At 38.4% G+C, this 17,846-nt stretch overlaps 1 protein-coding gene across 1 annotated transcript in view; it reads right to left on the reverse strand.

Moving 5' to 3' along the window:
- PM20D1 (peptidase M20 domain containing 1) overlaps positions 1-17,389 on the reverse strand; it is a 124,909-nt gene extending 107,520 nt beyond the window's left edge. The window contains exons 1-5 of the mRNA XM_053706604.1: positions 17,137-17,389; positions 15,947-16,033; positions 11,029-11,261; positions 9,043-9,129; positions 3,589-3,722 (exon numbers count right to left, since the gene is read on the reverse strand). Of these exons, the coding sequence (XP_053562579.1) occupies positions 3,589-3,722; positions 9,043-9,129; positions 11,029-11,261; positions 15,947-16,033; positions 17,137-17,347 (752 nt within the window). The 5' untranslated portion in view covers positions 17,348-17,389. The remainder of the gene's footprint in view (positions 1-3,588; positions 3,723-9,042; positions 9,130-11,028; positions 11,262-15,946; positions 16,034-17,136) is intronic.
- Between the last annotated feature and the right edge of the window lie 457 nt (positions 17,390-17,846).

Below are 17,846 nucleotides of genomic sequence, written 5' to 3' on the forward strand. Positions count from 1 at the left end.
CACACGCGTCCAAGTACTCCACAGCATGGCTGGCAAGAAAGGGTATAAAAGAAGAAAATCTAATGACATGGCCTCCTTGTTCACCTGATCTGAACCCCATTGAGAACCTGTGGTCCATCATCAAATGTGAGATTTACAAGGAGGGAAAACAGTACACCTCTCTGAACAGTGTCTGGGAGGCTGTGGTTGCTGCTGCACGCAATGTTGATGGTGAACAGATCAAAACACTGACAGAATCCATGGATGGCAGGCTTTTGAGTGTCCTTGCAAAGAATGGTGGCTATATTGGTCACTGATTTGTTTTTGAATGTCAGAAATGTATATTTGTGAATGTTGAGATGTTATATTGGTTTCACTGGTAAAAATAAATAAATTGAAATGGGTATATATTTGTTTTTTGTTAAGTTGCCTAATAATTATGCACAGTAATAGTCACCTGCACACACAGATATCCCCCTAAAATAGCTATAACTAAAAACAAACTAAAAACTACTTCCAAAACTATTCAGCTTTGATATTAATGAGTTTTTTGGGTTCATTGAGAACATGGTTGTTGTTCAATAATAAAATTAATCCTCAAAAATACAACTTGCCTAATAATTCTGCACTCCCTGTATGTATTGTCTAAATACACCAAAGACACCAATACATCGGATGGCTAAAAATGGTTATTGCAGGATGCCTCAATATCGAGGCATCACTGCAATAACCGGAAAGCAGCTGGAAGCGAGCAGGATCGCTCCCAGCTGCTTTCCACACCGAGGACGTGCAGGGTACGTCCTCAGGCGTTAACTGCCTTTTTTTTGAGGACGTACCCTGCACGTCCTCGGTCGTTAAGGGGTTAAACAACTAATGAAACTTTAAAAAATACAACCACATGTAAGACAATGGGGAATATAAAATAGGTCTGACTGTGTAGCCTAGAAACATTTTTAAATAAATATGTAAAAAAGTGAAAAACATAAGCAAGCATGAGAAAATTTGCTTTAAAAAGAACTTTAATCACTAAATAAATGCTAGATAGAATGATGTATTCAATGAAAAGATTAGTCTGAGAATTACATGTGGTTGTATTTTTTAAATTTTTATTAGTTGTTTAACCCCTTAACGACCGAGGACGTGCAGGGTACGTCCTCAAAAAAAAGGCAGTTAACGCCTGAGGACGTACCCTGCACGTCCTCGGTGTGGAAAGCAGCTGGAAGCGATCCTGCTCGCTTCCAGCTGCTTTCCGGTTATTGCAGTGATGCCTCGATATTGAGGCATCCTGCAATAACCATTTTTAGCCATCCGATGTAGAGAGAGCCACTCTGTGGCCCTCTCTGCACCGGACATTAACGGCTAAGTTCGTTGGTGGGTGGGAGCGCTGGTGTTGGAGGCGGGTGGCGGCCATCGATGGCCCTGGATGATGCGGAGGTGGGCGGGATCGGGGGCGGGGATGCCCGGGGGTGCGCACGTGCACGGGGAGGCGGGCACGGGGAGGGAGCGGGTGGGAACCGCTGCACTACAGAAATATTTGAATTTGAAGTGGGGAAAAAGGGGGATATTATCTTTAATTTAGCTAGATCGGTATGGCTGGTGGGATGTTGGTCTGTGGGGGGGAAGCTACACTACAGAAAAAAATAAAAATAAAATAATAAAACACTTTTTTTTATGCAAACTGGGTACTGGCAGACAGCTGCCAGTACCCAAGATGGCCCCCAATAAGGCAGAGGGGGGGTTAGAGAGCTGTTTTAGGGGGGATCTGGGAGGTTGGGGGCTAAGAGGGGATCCTACATAGCAGCATATGTACATATGCTCTTTTTTTTTTTTTTAAATATTCAAAGATGCCTTTTATTTTAGTACTGGCAGACTTTCTGCCAGTACTTAAGATGGCGGGGACAATTGTGGGGTGGGGGAGGGAAGGGAGCTGTTTGGGAGGGATCAGGGGGTGTGATGTGTCAGATGGGAGGCTGATCTCTACACTAAAGCTAAAATGAACCCTGCAAACTCCCTACAAACTACCTAATTAACCCCTTCACTGCTGGGCATAATACACGTGTTGTGCGCAGCAGCATTTAGCAGCCTTCTAATTACCAAAAAGCAACACCAAAGCCATACATGTCTGCCATTTCTAAAGAAAGGGGATCCCAGAGAAGCATTTACAACCATTTGTGCCATAATTGCACAATCTGTTTGTAAATAATTTCAGTGAGAAACCTAAAATTGTGAAAAATTTAACGTTTTTTTTAATTTGATCGCATTTGGCGGTGAAATGGTGGCATGAAATATACCAAAATGGGCTTAGATCAATACTTGGGGTTGTCTACTACACTATACTACAGCTAAAATTAACCCTAGAAGCTCCCTACATACTCCCTAATTAACCCATTCTCCGCTGGGCATAATACACATGTGGTGCGCAGTGGCATTTAGCAGCCTTCTAATTACCAAAAAGCAACGCCAAAGCCATACATGTCTGCTATTTCTAAAGAAAGGGGATCCCAGAGAAGCATTTAAAACCATTTGTGCAATAATTGCACAAGTTGTATGTAAATAATTTCAGTGAGAAACCTAAAGTTTGTGAAAAAATGTGTGAAAAAGTGAACATTTTTTTTTATTTGATCGCATTTGGCGGTGAAATGGTGGCATGAAATATGCCAAAATGGGTCTAGATCAATACTTTGGGATGTCTTCTAAATAAATATATATACATGTCAATGGATATTCAGGGATTCCAGACAGATATCAGTGTCCCAATGTAACTAACGCTAATTTTGAAAAAAAGTGGTTTGGAAATAGCAAAGTGCTACTTGTATTTATTGCCTTATAACTTGCAAAAAAAGCAAAGAACATGTAAACATTGGATATTTCTAAACTCAGGACAAAATTTAGAAACTATTTAGCATGGGTGTTTTTTGGTGGTTGTAGATGTGTAACATATTTTGGGGGTTAAAGTTAGAAAAAGTGTGTTTTTTTCCATTTTTTCATCATATTTTGTATTTTTTTTTATAGCAAATTATAAGATATGATGAAAACAATGGTAGATTTTGAAAGTCCATTTAATGGCGAGAAAAATGGTATATAATATGTGTGGGTACAGTAAATGAGTAAGAGGAAAATTACAGCTAAACACAAACACCGCAAAAATGTAAAAATAGCCTTGGTCCCAAACAGACAGAAAATGGAAAAGTGCTGTGGTCATTAAGGGGTTAAATAGTGACAAAATAAGTGTAAAGTTTTAGGGTATATAAAACAATGGGAGCTGCCATGTTGTAACTTAGATTACTTTGTCTGCTGTGGCCAATTAGGGACAGTTATAAATAGGTCACTAGAGTGTGCAGCCAATGACTGTGTGGAATATAACAGTGTTCTGCGCTTCCATTTCTAACAGGAACTGAATAGCTCACACTTTCAGTATGGAATTACAGGAAAAGGGAACAAAATAAATTATGAAAGTGTATTGTAGACTTTTTAAAATATATATGATTTATCCTTTTAAATTACCATCTCAAAGTGTTTAATGTGCCTTTAACAATGGATGGCAAAATCACAACTAAAGGTGAAGCTAATCCTTTCTCTGCTTTTCTGGCACAAACCACACATACTTACAGAGCAACGGGTCTGCTTATGCCTTTAATAACCCCATCAAGGACTGCTAAGCCCTCATCTAATACAAAAGCCAATTTAACGTCCCGAGATTGCAGTGTTTGCACAATTTTCATGGCTCCTTTATGTCCAGAGACCTGCAAAGTACAGAACACAAGGTTACCACTGCAAGCTGATTATTTTGTTTAACAAATATGAAACATAAAGCTTATATAAAACCAGATATATTAAAGCATCACATTATTTTGTGTTTAACTCAAGGGATAAACACAAAGTAAATGTTGCGTTCCTGGAAACCCTTTTAAGATGAGCATATGGCCAGTGGATGGAGCATACACATATGCCGTCTAATTTGTTCACTAGCTGTAGCCTCATCTACAGTACAACTTTGACTAAGCATTTCACCCCATCTGCAGGAGTTAAGAAAGAAAAAGTTTTAAACAAGTTCTGTAACAAATTGGAGCAGTCATAGAACTAACGACTATGCTATGTTTGCTCCAAGTTGATTCCCACTCTCCTGGTGTTCATGTGAGCAAATAATTATTGGTGGCTGATATCCCTAAGGGTAATGGCTACAACCAGATGTGAACCCTTTGAAAAGTGTACAAATATTTTGTGCTGTCATTTCAGATACAGCTCAGACCACCCAGGCTCAGTCAAGCTATCACCATTCACACTATGTTCTGTCATGTAAGTAGTTTTAAAGGGACATGCAACCCAATATTCAGATAGAACAAGCAATTTTAAACAACTTTCAACTATACTTCAATTATCTAAATTTGCTTTATTCTCTTGATATCCTTTGTTGAAGAAACAGTTATGCCCATGGGTTAGTTAATCACATGAGGCATATATGGGAAGCTACCAATCAGCAGCTGCTGAACCTACCTAGGTATTCTTTTCAACAAAGGCTACAGAGAGAACAGGACAAATTAGATGATAGCAGTAAATTGGAAAAGTTGTTTAAAATTGCATACTCCCTCTGCATCATGAAAGAAAAAAATTGGGGTTCTTATCCTTTTAATGATGTGCACAATCTGGTTTTAAGCCTCTGGATTCTAACCCAATGTATTTTTAGATTAGATTAGATTATTTTATAGTCATTGCACAAAGTATAAAAACAAGAACAAAAAATGTGGTTAAGAATCAAACCCAGACATAGCAAGAAGTAGTATAAGGTGCAAGAATTAGTGCAATTAGTAGTTACAAAAAGAAACAAGTCTAGAGTATATACATACATTGTGAAATATTGTAATAGCAATGATTAAAGAACAAATGTATTGTAAATATGAATAAAGTTTAAAATGTGTTAGATATGTGCAATATAAGTGAGATGTGTGCAAAAGCAGTAATCAACACAATATAGGTAGATTGTCATCATATTGCAAATCGGCATATTATGTTCTACACAGAGATAATATAGCTAAAATGCATAAAACTGAATAGTAGTGACATAGCCTCATTTAACCCCTTAATGACCACAGCACTTTTCCATTTTCTGTCCGTTTGGGACCAAGGCTATTTTTACATTTTTGCGGTGTTTGTGTTTAGCTGTAATTTTCATCTTACTCATTTACTGTACCCACACATATTATATACCGTTTTTCTCGCCATTAAATGGACTTTCTAAAGATACCATTATTTTCATCATATCTTATAATTTACTATAAAAAAAATTATAAAATATGAGGAAAAAATTGAAAAAAACACACTTTTTTTAACTTTGACCCCCAAAATCTGTTACACATCTACAACCACCAAAAAACACCCATGCTAAATAGTTTCTAAATTTTGTCCTGAGTTTAGAAATACCCAATGTTTACATCTTCTTTGCTTTTTTTGTAAGTTATAGGGCCATAAATACAAGTTGCACTTTGCTATTTCCAAACCATTATGTTTCAAAATTAGCGCTAGTTACATTAGAACACTAATATCTTTCAGGAATCTCTGAATATCCATTGACATGTATATAATTTTTTTTAGTAGACATCCCAAAGTATTGATCTAGGCCCATTTTGGTATATTTCATGCCACCATTTCACCGCCAAATGCGATTAAATACAAAAAATCGTTCACTTTTTTACAAATTTTTTCACAAACTTTTGGTTTCTCACTGAAATTATTTACAAACAGCTTGTGCAATTATGGCTTAAATGGTTGTAAATTCTTCTCTGGGATCCCCTTTGTTCAGAAATAGCAGACATATATGGCTTTGGCGTTGCTTTTTAGTAATTAGAAGGCTGCTAAATGCCACTGCGCACTACACATATATTATGCCCAGCAGTGAAGGGGTTAATTATGGAGCATGTAGGGAGCTTCTAGGGTTAATTTTAGATTTAGTGTAGTGTAGTAGACAACCCCAAGTATTGATCTAGGCCCATTTTGGTATATTTCATGCCACCATTTCACCGCCAAACGCGATCAAATTAAAAAAAACATAAAATTTTTCACAATTTTAGGTTTCTCACTGAAATCATTTACAAACAGCTTGTGCAATTATGGCACAAATGGTTGTAAATGCTTCTCTGGGATCCCCTTTGTTCAGAAATAGCAGACATATATGGCTTTGGCGTTGCTTTTTGGTAATTAGAAGGCCGCCAAATGCCGCTGCATTTCACACGTGTATTATGGCTAGCAGTGAAGGGGTTAATTATGTAGCTTGTAGGGAGCTTGCAGGGTTAATTTTAGCTTTAGTGTAGAGCTCAGCCTCCCACCTGAAACATGAGACCCCCTGATCTCTCCCAAACAGCTCTCTTCCCTCCCCCACCCCCCAATTGTCCCCGCCATCTTAAGTACTGGCAGAAACTCTGCCAGTACTAAAATAAAAGCTATATTTGGGTTTTTTTTTTGTTTTTTTTAGCATATTTACATATGCTGCTGTGTAGGATCCCCCCTTAGCCCCCAGCCTTACTGATCCCCCACCAAAGAGCTCTCTAACCCTCCCCCTCTGCCTTAATGGGCGCCATCTTGGGTACTGGCAGCTGTCTGCCAGTACCCAGTTTAGTGAATAATGTGCCTTTTTTTTTAAATAAAAACCCTTTTCTGCAGTGTAGCTTCCCCCCCCCCCCCCCCAAGATCAACCCCCCACCCCTTCCACATCTTTTAGCTGTTATTTACAGCTTTCAAAAAGTTAATTCAAGTACTTGATTTTTCTGTAGTGTAGCAGTTCCCTCCCGCTCCCGCCCCGTGCGCCCGCCCGCCCGCCGCCCCCCGTGCACGCGCGCGCTCCCGTGCGCGCTCCCGCCCCCCCTCCACTCCACTGGGCACATCGATGGCCGCCCACCCACCTCCCAGACTTGCTCCCACCCACCAACGATACCGGCCACCGATGTCCGGTGCAGAGAGGGCCACAGAGTGGCTCTCTCTGCATCGGATGGCCAAGGGGGGTTATTGCAGGATGCCTCCATATCGAGGCATCACTGCAATAACCGGAAAGCAGCTGGAAGCGAGCAGGATCGCTTCCAGCTGCTTTCCACACCGAGGACGTGCAGGGTACGTTCTCAGGCATTAACTGCCTTTTTTTTGAGGACGTACCCTGCACGTCCTCGGTCGTTAAGGGGTTAAACATTAGTCATAAGATTTCCTAAAGATGCCTCTGAATAAGAAGTAAATAATGAAGTAAAATAATTAAATGTTAAAGTGTTCAAGTCAAATTATTCAAACAGAGCATGATGTACACTGTTCAATCCCAAACCAGGAGCCTGGGAGCAGAAAGATGAAATTTTGAGTTTTAAATTACTTTGTCTACAAACTAAAATAAAGTCATTATGCAGTTCCACAAGACAATTAACAAAACGCTTTACAAATGCTTGTGAGACAGACAGATAGGATAGACAGTAATCTGTAAATACTAATCAGACTTCTGTAATGCAAATAAGTGTTATATGTGCAGTAAGAATTCAGTGAACTGTACAGGGAGTGCAGAATTATTAGGCAAGTTGTATTTTTGAGGATTAATTTTATTATTGAACAACAACCATGTTCTCAATGAACCCAAAAAACTCATTAATATCAAAGCTGAATAGTTTTGGAAGTAGTTTTTAGTTTGTTTTTAGTTTTAGCTATTTTAGGGGGATATCTGTGTGTGCAGGTGACTATTACTGTGCATAATTATTAGGCAACTTAACAAAAAACAAATATATACCCATTTCAATTATTTATTTTTACCAGTGAAACCAATATAACATCTCAACATTCACAAATATACATTTCTGACATTCAAAAACAAAACAAAAACAAATCAGTGACCAATATAGCCACCTTTCTTTGCAAGGACACTCAAAAGGCTGCCATCCATGGATTCTGTCAGTGTTTGATCTGTTCACCATCAACATTGCGTGCAGCAGCAACCACAGCCTCCCAGACACTGTTCAGAGAGGTGTACTGTTTTCCCTCCTTGTAAATCTCACATTTGATGATGGACCACAGGTTCTCAATGGGGTTCAGATCAGGTGAACAAGGAGGCCATGTCATTAGATTTTCTTCTTTTATACCCTTTCTTGCCAGCCAGTCCTGCATGAAAATCATGTTTTTTCTTGAAGGATGCAGACTTCTTCCTGTACCACTGCTTGAAGAAGGTGTCTTCCAGAAACTGGCAGTAGGACTGGGAGTTGAGCTTGACTCCATCCTCAACCCGAAAAGGCCCCACAAGCTCATCTTTGATGATACCAGCCCAAACCAGTACTCCACCTCCACCTTGCTGGCGTCTGAGTCGGACTGGAGCTCTCTGCCCTTTACCAATCCAGCCACAGGCCCATCCATCTGGCCCATCAAGACTCACTCTCATTTCATCAGTCCATAAAACCTAAGAAAAATCAGTCTTGAGATATTTCTTGGCCCAGTCTTGACGTTTCAGCTTGTGTGTCTTGTTCAGTGGTGGTCGTCTTTCAGCCTTTCTTACCTTGGCCATGTCTCTGAGTATTGCACACCTTGTGCTTTTGGGCACTCCAGTGATGTTGCAGCTCTGAAATATGGCCAAACTGGTGGCAAGTGGCATCTTGGCAGCTGCACGCTTGACTTTTCTCAGTTCATGGGCAGTTATTTTGCGCCTTGGTTTTTCCACACGCTTCTTGCGACCCTGTTGACTATTTTGAATGAAACGCTTGATTGTTCGATGATCACACTTCAGAAGCTTTGCAATTTTAAGAGTGCTGCATCCCACTGCAAGATATCTCACTATTTTTGACTTTTCAGGGCCTGTCAAGTCCTTCTTTTGACCCGTTTTGCCAAAGGAAAGGAAGTTGCCTAATAATTATGCACACCTGATATAGGGTGTTGATGTCATTAGACCACACCCCTTCTCATTACAGAGATGCACATCACCTAATATGCTTAATTGGTAGTAGGCTTTCGAGCCTATACAGCTTGGAGTAAGACAACATGCATAAAGAGGATGATGTGGTCAAAATACTCATTTGCCTAATAATTCTGCACTCCCTGTATTTATTTATACACTACCTCTTCATCATGTCCTATTCCTATGTAGAATGACCGATGAGGTTGGTAGTTTTTCTTCAGGAGAAATTCCAAGGCTTCAAGAATTCCCTGTAAAAGATTTATAAATATTTTTTAAAATGCAATATTTATCAAACATGGCAAAACAATGGGTGTGTTTGCATGTAAATGACTTACTGCCTTTTATCTATATCACTGAGGATTATTATCAGAGAGTCCATCTAGATAAGAGCAAAGAAAGGACTTTGTCTACTATAATTACGTTGAAAAACAAACCACTAATATGTTGGGAGCTCGGTACTGTCCTAAGACTGTACTCCTGTTTGGGAGACAGCAGCATTTATTATATATACACATTTAAAGATTCAGATAGTGCATATAATTTAAACAACTTTCCAGTTTAATTCTACTATATTTCCTTAATTCTCTTGGTATCCCGAGTTGAAAAGTAAGCTCAAAAGCATGCAATGCACTTCCAGGAGCTAGCTGGTGATTGGCTGTTGTTACAAATCAAACAGCTGGCTTAGGGAATTTGCAGCATTTCGAAAACTTAGGTTACAGATTTTGCTTTTCGGCCCCACTAGGAAGCATGGGACAAAGTAGAATTTTTACACAAAACCAAAAGTTGTTTAATGACCTTTTGATGTTTAGCTAAGAAACTGGTCACTACTTTTATGAAGGGCCAAATTCCTCAATATAACTTTGTAAATTAAACAGCATTTATAAATTGCAAATGAGTATTTTCCTTGCTTCTATTTTCATTTATACCAGACTCAGCCAAGCCTGATAGTCAAACACTGTAAATGAACGTATATCAAGCGGCTTCTAGTGTAAGAAACTTTACACAATGAATCATTTGAGACAAATGTTTAATTAATTGTTTTAACACCACTATAAAAAGGGAAAATCAGCAGATTTCTAGGTCCTGACTGCAAGATTTTCTACATCCTGTAATGGTAATATGGAAACAAAAGCTAAAACAAAAGGTAAACATGTTTTTCAGGACTATATTCTGTATCACAATTAGTGAATTAAAGGGACATTGTACACTAGATTTTTCTTTGCATAAATGTTTTGTAGATGATCCATTTATTCAGCCCATCTGGTAAGGTTTTTCTTATTTTTTCTCCTTACCAAACCCCACAGTGCCAGATGTATACACAAGTATACAGACTCCTTCTGGCTCCTGTTTATGTTATCTGTCTTTTCATATGCAGGGATGGGGAGGGTGGTCTGCTCTTCTTGTTTTCCCAGCCCCTTTCAATGGGTGTCCCAGATTAACTCATCAACAGAGCTAAACTGGAAGCTTCTAAGTAAGGTTTTAAAAGGTTTTAGACTGGATTTTTAGATCAGTATCTGTGCATATTATTCTTTATAGTGGTGTCTATTACATGCAGTTAAAGGGACACTGTACTCAAAAAGTTTCTTTTGTGATTCAGATAGCGCATGCATTTTTAAGCAACTTCCTAATGTACTCTTCTATTATCAAATATTCTTCATTCTCTTGGTATGTTTATTTGAAAAGCAAGAATGTAAGTTTAGATGCCGGCCCATTTTTGGTGAACAACCTGGGTTGTCTTTGCTGATTGGTCAGCACCAATAAACAAGTGCTGTCCATGGTCCTGAAGCAAACATTTGCTGGCTCCTTAGCTGAGATGCCTTCTTTTTCAAATAAATATAGCAAGAGAACGAATTAAAATTGATAATAGAAGTAAATTAGAAAGTTGCTTAAAAATGCATGCTCTATCTGAATCATGAAAGTTGGGTTCAGTGTCCCTTTAAATGAAAATTGCTGTATACTGTCCCTTTAAAGGGCCATTAAATTTAGTTTGAGCATTACATTTTAACACTAGTAACCCTAGTATCTACATCATACAAAGGGTCACAAAGAAAATACTCCCTCAATCTTTTTGCACCTTTCAAATCTAACATTGAACCTGTTTTTTGCATTATACTAAAATACGGTACTTGAGTGTCTGTAAAACTCACAATGACACAGTTTTTGTCATCCAGAGTTCCCCTCCCATAGATAAATCCATCACGTTCCTCGCCAGAGAAGGGTGGGACCTCCCATCCCTCAGGTGTAGCTGGGACAACATCCAAATGGGCAAGGAGCATGTATGGCAAGAGGTTGGTGTTTGAACCTTGCACAGTGAAGAGGTGGCTGTACCCAGCAATAAGCTCATGCTGTATGAAACGTGAAGAGAACACTAGAGGGAAAACTAGAAGGAAAACAGGAGCGATATCACATACAACAGAACTGCTCTGAAATTCAATTATTTTATTCCAGGTTTTTTTTAAAGAATGGATGAAAGGCCAGAAAGTGTTGCAGAGGTCTGAATAAAGGAGAAGGAGGAGTTATTATAAACGCATGATGGGGTCTGAGGTGAAAACTGCATGGAGGCTGACAATAGTATAAACTATACGTAAAAGGACCACTAAATACAGTAACAAGTGCATAATAAAAAGACAATGCAATAGAACTTACTCTGAATTTCACAAAAGCAGTAGAATTTTTTTCTGATAAATTTGTTCAGTCCTTATTTGCCAGCCCCCTGTACCATGTGACAGACATTAGCTAATCACAGACTAGTATACGTATAACCTGTGAGCTTGTGCACATGCTCAGTAGGAGCTGGTGTCTCAAAAAGTGTACAGATAAAAAGACTGTGCAAAATGTGATAATTGAAGTAAATTTGAAAAAATGCATAAAATTGTGTGCTCTTTCTGAATCATGAAAAATTAATTTTGACTTGAGTGTCCCTTTAAAGGGATAGTAAACCCCAACATTTTAATTTTGTGATTCAGATAGAACATACCATTTTAAACAACTTTTGAATTTAATTCTATTATCAAATTTTCTTCATTCTCTTGTTATCCATTGCTGAAGGAACAGCATTGCACTACTGACAGGAAGCTGAAAACATCTAGTTAGCCAATCACAAGAGACAAATGTGTGCAGGCACCAATAAGCAGCAGCTCCCAGTAGTGTAGGATATGTGCGTATTCATTTTTTAACAAGGGAAACTAAGAGAACGGAGCACATTTGAAAATAGAAGTGAATTTAAAAGTGTCTTAAAATGACCGGCTCTATCTGAATCATGCAAGTTTAATTTTGACTTTCCTATCCCTTTAAAGACAACATTTTGTGCCTCTTTCATCTGGTTACTTATAATATTTTACCTTTAGTAAACTTAGGTACTTGTAAACGTATCTCGTCTCTTATGCCAATTTTTTTTTCTCCCCGTTGCATATATAGGTCATATATAGGTATGCTATTTGCGATTTCCTCACTGTGTAAAGTGATAGTATGTACATACATTTCTTTATGTCAGTATATGCTTTAAAATGACATACAAGTACAAAAAGAAAAATGTCCCAGTGTGTTAGAACATTTTATTATTACACTATTGCTTGCGTATAACTATTTGTTTAACTCCTGAAAATGGATTAAACACATAGTTAAAGTCAGCTCCATAGAGCAGCAATGCACTACTGGGAGCTAGCTTGTGAGCCAATGAGGTATATGTGCGTAGCTATATATCACCATCTAGCTCCCAGTAACTACATTGCAGCTCCCAAGCCTATCTAGGTATGTTTTTCACCAAAGGATACCAAGAGAACAAATTAAATATGATAACAAAAGTACACTGAAAAATGAGAAGCTCTATCTGAACCATGAAAGTTTAATTTTGTGTCTTTTTCTTACACTGGCTATTGTCAGTCTCCATGCACATTCATGATTTTATAACCACCCCTCCTCAACCTATACTTAGGACCTCTGTATCACTTTCTGCTCTTAAATCCATTCTGTATCAGTGTATAATCTGTAAATTCTATGACATTGATTAGTATTGCTTCGGACTTGAGGAAGAGAGGAAGCTCTCAAAAATCTGCCTATATATTAAAATCCATTGTTAGTCTTATAAAAAGTACCACTACTTAAGGGACACTAAATCCAAAAAAAAATCTTTAATGATTCAGATAGAGCATGCAATTTTAAGCAACTTTCTAATTTACTCCTATTATCAACTTTTCTTTGTTCTCTTACAATCTTTATTTTAAAAAGAAGGCATCTATGCTAAGGAGCCAGTCAATTTTTGGTCTAGAACCCTGGACAGCATTTATCCACTAATCATCAAGGACAACCCACGTTGTGAACCAAAAATGGTCCGGGGTAGGCATCTAAGCTAAGGAGCCAGTCAATTTTTGGTCTAGAACCCTGGACAGCATTTATCCACTAATCATCAAGGACAACCCACGTTGTGAACCAAAAATGGGCCGGGGTTCTAAAATTAGTCTCGACTTATAAGAATGCGGGACCCGCGTCACTTCCGTGACATCAGCTGTTGGAGGTGTGTGGCACTCACTGAGCATGCTCAAGCGGCCCGACCTCCCAAAATCAGCTGTTGAAGGCTATGCAATGGGTCGAGGAATTCTATGGCCATTGCATTTAATTGTGCAGGCGCGCAGAATACCGCACATGTGCACACGGCCCGACTCCGCATAAGAAGGTCCATAATTTCTACGGGTGACTTGCCTTCAGTGCACTGCTATAAACTGGGTAAAAAAAAAAAACATATAACTATAACCAATATAATAAAATATGAGAAGCACAAATTTTAAACTGTTACAATACAGTATAGGGCGGATTCTATTAAACAAATTAATGTACAGTGTCATGTGGCCCCACAAAATGGAACGCTTGTCTAGAACAACCATAATATTTTTAGAACAGTCTATGCCATGGGCATGCGTGAAACGTCAATGTCTTTTTGAAAAATGCAGTCGTTGTACATATCTCACATAGTTTTATGTTTATTAAAATAATTTAGCAAATGCATAAATTTAAATCTGTAAATGATTCATTCCAAAAACCTTTGGTGTGATCACCCTATTTAGACACTAGCCAAGCGTTCCATTTTGTGGGGCCACATGACACTGTACATTAATTTGTTTAATAGAATCCACCCTATACTGTATTGTAACAGTTTAAAATTTGTGCTTCTCATATTTTATTTTATTGGTTATAGTTGTACGTTTGTTTTTTTACCCAGTTTACGGCAGTGCACGCATGCGCATCGAAGGCAAGTCGCCTGTAGAAATGATGGACCCTCTGATGCGGAGTCGGGCCGTGTGCGCATGCGCGGTATTCTACGCACCTGCACAATGAAATGCAATGGCCGTAGAAATTCTCGACCCGTTGCGTAGACTTCAACAGCTGATTTTGGAAGGTCGGGCCGCTTGCGCATGCACAGTGAGCGCCACACAACTCCAACAGCTGATGTCACGTCACCGGAAGTGACGCGGGTCCCGCATTCTTATAAGACGAGACTAAATTTAAGAACACCGGCTTCTAAACTTGCATTCATGCTTTTCAAATAAAGATAGCAAGAGAATGTAGAAAAAATGATAACTGGAGTAAATTAGAAAGTTGCTTAAAATTGCATGCTCTGTCTGAATCATTAAAGATAAAATGTGGGTTCAGCGTCCCTTTACTGAAATATAACTGCTATTTTGGCATTGTATAATACAAATGTAAAGACCTTTTAAAAAAAAAAAAAAGTTAAAGTGAATGTAAATTGTGATGCTAAAGTGCCCGGTTTTTAAAACTTTGATTAAAAACAGGGGCACTTTAATTCATCAATATTTTCATTTCACTCCTGTTGTGAAAATAAACTTACTTTTTAATCTTCACAGCAGCTCCAGCTTCCTCCATCTGTTTCAAAGCCTCTTCCTGGGTCTAAAATGAGGTATCTGGCTTCCTCCAATCACAGCAGTGAATCAGACTCTGAATCCCCCGGGGGGGAATCTGTGATTGGAGGATGACCTATCAATCATTTCTGACATCAGAAATGGCTTGTGAGACCGGAGGAAGCAGCAGCTGCTGTGAAGTTTAAAAGGTAAGGTTTTTTTTCACAACAGGAGTGAAATGTAAATTTTGATGAATTAAAGTGCCCCTGTTTTTTATCAAAGTTTTAAAAACCGGGCACTTAAACATCAAAATTTACATTCACTTTAATGCATAATATATACAATACATGTGAATCACTATTCATAACCCACATGCAATTTATCTTATTTGTTTACATACATAAACTAAAAGTAAATCAATTTATTCTAAGGATAAAAGCCTCTCAGATTCAATAAACCTGTAGATTCAAAAAATGTAGTCACTCTAGTATCAAGTATATGTAAAATTACAAATTCTGTTGAATTCAGTTTTACATTTACAGGTGGCCCTCGTTTTACAACGGTTCAATTTACACCGTTTCAGAATAACAACCTTTTTTCGAGTCATGTGACTGCTATTGAAAAGCATTGAGAAGCAGTGCAGTTATTAAAATAGCCAGTAGGTGGAGCTGTCCGCTTGTGTTGCAGCAAAGTCAAGCAAGCTGAAATTAATCAGTTTAACCAGACCTGAGCTATCGAGCAGATTTCAAAGGAACAAGATCTTCCTGTCTATAAATCAGTCCAGATTAGAATGCATAGAAAGAACTGTTTGCAGAAAAATGCAAGTGAAGTCTGTACTGTGTGATTATTTTATTAGGTTTATAATGCTGTTTAGCAAATGTTTTTGTTCATTTAACTTAGTTTAGTTATATATTCTGTGTTGTGTGATTATTTTATTAGGTTTATAATGCTGTTTAGCATTTAAAGCCTTCCTTTCAAAGCTTTAAAAATAATGTATTAGGTGTTACGTATGACAATTTTGAGAGTGGCCTGGAACCTATCTCCCTCGCTTCCCATTGACTTACATTATAAACTGGGTTTCAATTTACAACAGTTTCGATTTACAACCATTCCTTCTGGAACCTAACCCCGGCGTAAACTGAGGGACACCTGTATTTTTCCCAGTTCAACAATTACAATAGCTTTGGACAATCAGTTAGAAAGTAAGTGGTACCTTTACGTATGTATTCTCCAAATTCTCCCAAGGCAGTAGTATTTTGCTCTTCTTCAGAGAAAGAAACTGTGGGAATGCGAACAGCCCCTAAAAATAAAAATAAGAGGAAGACCTCTAATGTCAGCCTAGAGATATTAAAGGGACATGAAACCCAAAACAATTAATTTGTGATTCAGACAGAGCATACAATTTTTAAAAAAGTTTCCAATTTTCTTCTGTTATTAAATTTGTTTGTTCTTATGATATTCTTTGTTAAAGAGATACGTAGGTAGGTATCTGTAGCACTACATGACAGGAAATAGTGCTGCCATCTACAGCTCTTGCAAATGTATAACATTTTTGCAAAACTGCTGCAATATAGTGCTCCAGAAATGGGCAGGCTCCTAAGCTTACGTAACTGCTTTTCAACAAAAAAGATACCAAAAGAATAAAGAAACACTGATAATAGAAGTAAATTAGAAAGTTGTTTAAAATTGCATGCTCTATCTGAATCATAAAAGAAAAATGCTGGGTTTCATGTCCCTTTAAAGTTTTCAATAACCTACCACAGACTACGTGGATAGATTATAGTTTCCGTGTCTAATAGGAAAGGTTCTTATCTTTTAGCCATTTACCATCAGATTTTAAGAGCTCAGACTCCATTAGAAGACCCAGTCTCTCTCACCTCAGTCTCTTGCCTCTCAGTGGCTTTACAAATGTCTCTCCTCTGTATCTAGACCACTGGTTTTCAGACCTGTCCTCAGGCCTCCCCAACAGGACAGGTTTTCAGGATTACCTTAGATGACAGCAGGTAAAATAACCATGTTTACTAATTAGCTGATTGTTTCACCTGTGCTCCAGTTCAGATATCCTCAAAATGTCGCCTGTTAGGGAGGCCTAAGGACAGGTTTGAAAACCAGTGATCTAGACCCACTCAATCTCCAGTCACTTTATCATTCCATTACTTCAATCACTATGACCAGATTCTCACCATCCAGTCTCTAGTTACAGGCTGTCACCCTTTATAACAGTAATGTAGCACCAGGTTTTCACCTTACAGTCACTAGCAGCACACTCACAAACTTCTAATACTAGTAATAGATTCTAAAGTCTCTCAGTCACTAATGTCTGTGTTTCCCCCATTTACTTTTCAGCAGTAGCTCATGCGTTCCCCTCCCATCCCCTAGCCACAGATTACTGTAACGGTTAACCTTTCAGTGCTTCTATTAGTTGTCTTCTCTCTTTTTCTCCTAGCACAGCGCTTCGTGCTCCCTCTGCACGCCATGGCTTTTCTCTCTCAGGCAGGGTGTATGTCCTGATTAGCAGCCCGATCACAAGTAATGCTAATACACCTAGTAGCACTCCAATAACAGAGCCTGCAACACTAATCCAGCGAACACGGCTCATCTCTGTATCTGTCATCAACTTATCCGTTAGCTAGCATGCCAGCTCAGAGAAACACGACGCCCCTTCCCAGTCTAGAACCAATCAGATCCAACACACTACACTAAGGAATGGGCTGATCTGCCAGAACACCTGATGTGCTCTGTAATGCATTGTGGGCAATGTAGTTTTTCTTGCTTTTGTAGCTGTCAAACTATTTTGACTATGGTGGTGTAAACTTTAGAGAACGCTTAGAAAAATCTCTTTGGGTTGTGATAAAATAGAATGTTTACTCTTAAATTTTTACTCTTTATTCGTGTAAATGAATCAAAAATCTAATTTTCTTACCTTAAAAGGTTATTATTACTGATAAATGGCTGTTATGGGACCTTCTATTGAGAATATTAGCGAGGGTTGAATATTCAAAATGTTCTTAAAGGGACACTCAAGTCAAAATAAACTTTTATGATTAAGACATAACATGCAGTTTTAAAACACTTTCCAATTTACTTCCATTATCAAATTTTGCATAGTCTTT

This window comes from Bombina bombina, chromosome 3 (assembly GCF_027579735.1).
Source record: "Bombina bombina isolate aBomBom1 chromosome 3, aBomBom1.pri, whole genome shotgun sequence".
In the NCBI taxonomy this organism is placed as follows: domain Eukaryota; kingdom Metazoa; phylum Chordata; class Amphibia; order Anura; family Bombinatoridae; genus Bombina; species Bombina bombina.